This window comes from Echinococcus granulosus (genome assembly GCF_000524195.1).
Source record: "Echinococcus granulosus chromosome Unknown EG_S00164, whole genome shotgun sequence".
Taxonomy (NCBI): Eukaryota; Metazoa; Platyhelminthes; class Cestoda; order Cyclophyllidea; family Taeniidae; genus Echinococcus; species Echinococcus granulosus.
In genome coordinates, this window is record NW_020170544.1 from 4,758 (window position 1) to 6,127 (window position 1,370).

At 45.6% G+C, this 1,370-nt stretch overlaps 1 protein-coding gene across 1 annotated transcript in view; it reads right to left on the reverse strand. All coding sequences in view use genetic code 11, as the record gives it.

The window, feature by feature from the left end:
- The window catches only part of EGR_09737 (Heat shock protein), a gene marked incomplete at both ends in the record, with an annotated part of 1,244 nt that extends 534 nt beyond the window's left edge, over positions 1-710 (reverse strand). Inside the window, one exon of the mRNA XM_024498986.1 lies at positions 615-710. Within this exon, the coding sequence (XP_024346587.1) occupies positions 615-710 (96 nt within the window). The remainder of the gene's footprint in view (positions 1-614) is intronic.
- Positions 711-1,370: the final 660 nt, after the last annotated feature.

Consider the following 1,370-nt stretch of genomic DNA (forward strand, 5'->3'; position numbering starts at 1 on the left):
ACATGCCTGTAGTTTCTTGCGTTGATTTCATCCCAGGATTGCCTATTTACCACTGATCCGAAATGAGCCTCTTGACACTGTGTGGCACTGTCCGCTACAAGCGCCCGAGGTGTGTGTGCGAGGTGAGGCACCGGGCCTAGCCTGCATGTCTCTGCAAACGCTCATCCGCATACCTAAATAACTAACCCTTGATAGGAAGGATTATTAACGATACCGATTGACTTTGCAATTTGCACATATTAAGTCTCAAAGGCTATTTGAGAGACATCCCTGAGAGACGGGGCAATGCAATGCGTGTGTCGTAATTTTCAAGGCCAATTGAGGAAATGGCTGCGGTGTTTATGCGGCGAAATGATTGCTGGAGTCCACACTGGGAACCTGACAGGCTGGTGCCGCGCTATAAATAAATGAATGGAGGAAGAAAAATGGGTGGACAAGTTTACAGATAAGTGGGTACACCAAGACTTTACTGAATGCATATCTACATAGCCGCCGAAAGGCAGAAAGAGCAACAATTCGCTGTGGGTGTGAGTTGGGTTGGGATTACATTATCACATCTAGTTAGGTCCATTTCGGAGATTTCTTTCAATTTCCATATCTCAGTGATCACGAACCAACATTCTTCGTTCCAGAAAGTGAGTTGTATAGAGTAGCCGATTTTTGTACATGAGGTCGTACTTCTCCCTTGTGACCTGTTGTCCGGCGTCCATCCACTTAATCGTCATCTCACACAACGTCAGTTAATATTGTCCGAACGCCTCTGATATACTTTGTTCTATATTTCTGCTCTCCATTTGTGATTTTGTGCTGAAGATTTAGTCTTCAAGCATACACCTTGCTGCTATCCTGCTCCTCTCCTTCTCAACCTTCTGCTTGAACTTCTCCCCCTCATTCAGCACTCGCCCTACCTCCTCTTCCAATGAACGACCCTGTTGTAAGTGACGGAGATTTCATTCTGACACCCTGATGATTTGTCCTCCACTGACACATTGAGAATGGCATTCTCGTAAACATTAAAGGCCGCATCAAACTCAGACATTACACTGAGAGGGTAAACTCTCCCAACAAGCAGTTGTCATATGGCTTTGCGCACTCACCCTCATACATTTAGATCTACCCACTTGAAAGTAAGTGTCTTATTCAATATCGTTCGAATTGGAGTGTTACCCCCTATCAACGCTGTTGCTGCATCTACTCGTGTGTCCAATATCAGTGAGAGTGATGTCACTTCCAGCAACATCAAATTCTCTGTTGCCTCCGACCCCTCACCAGTCACCTCGGCCACCAACAACACCGCATCGCAGGCCACTACTTTGTTGGGATTTATAGACTTGTAAAAAATTCCTGCCACTGAAGAAGTCCTGCAACAA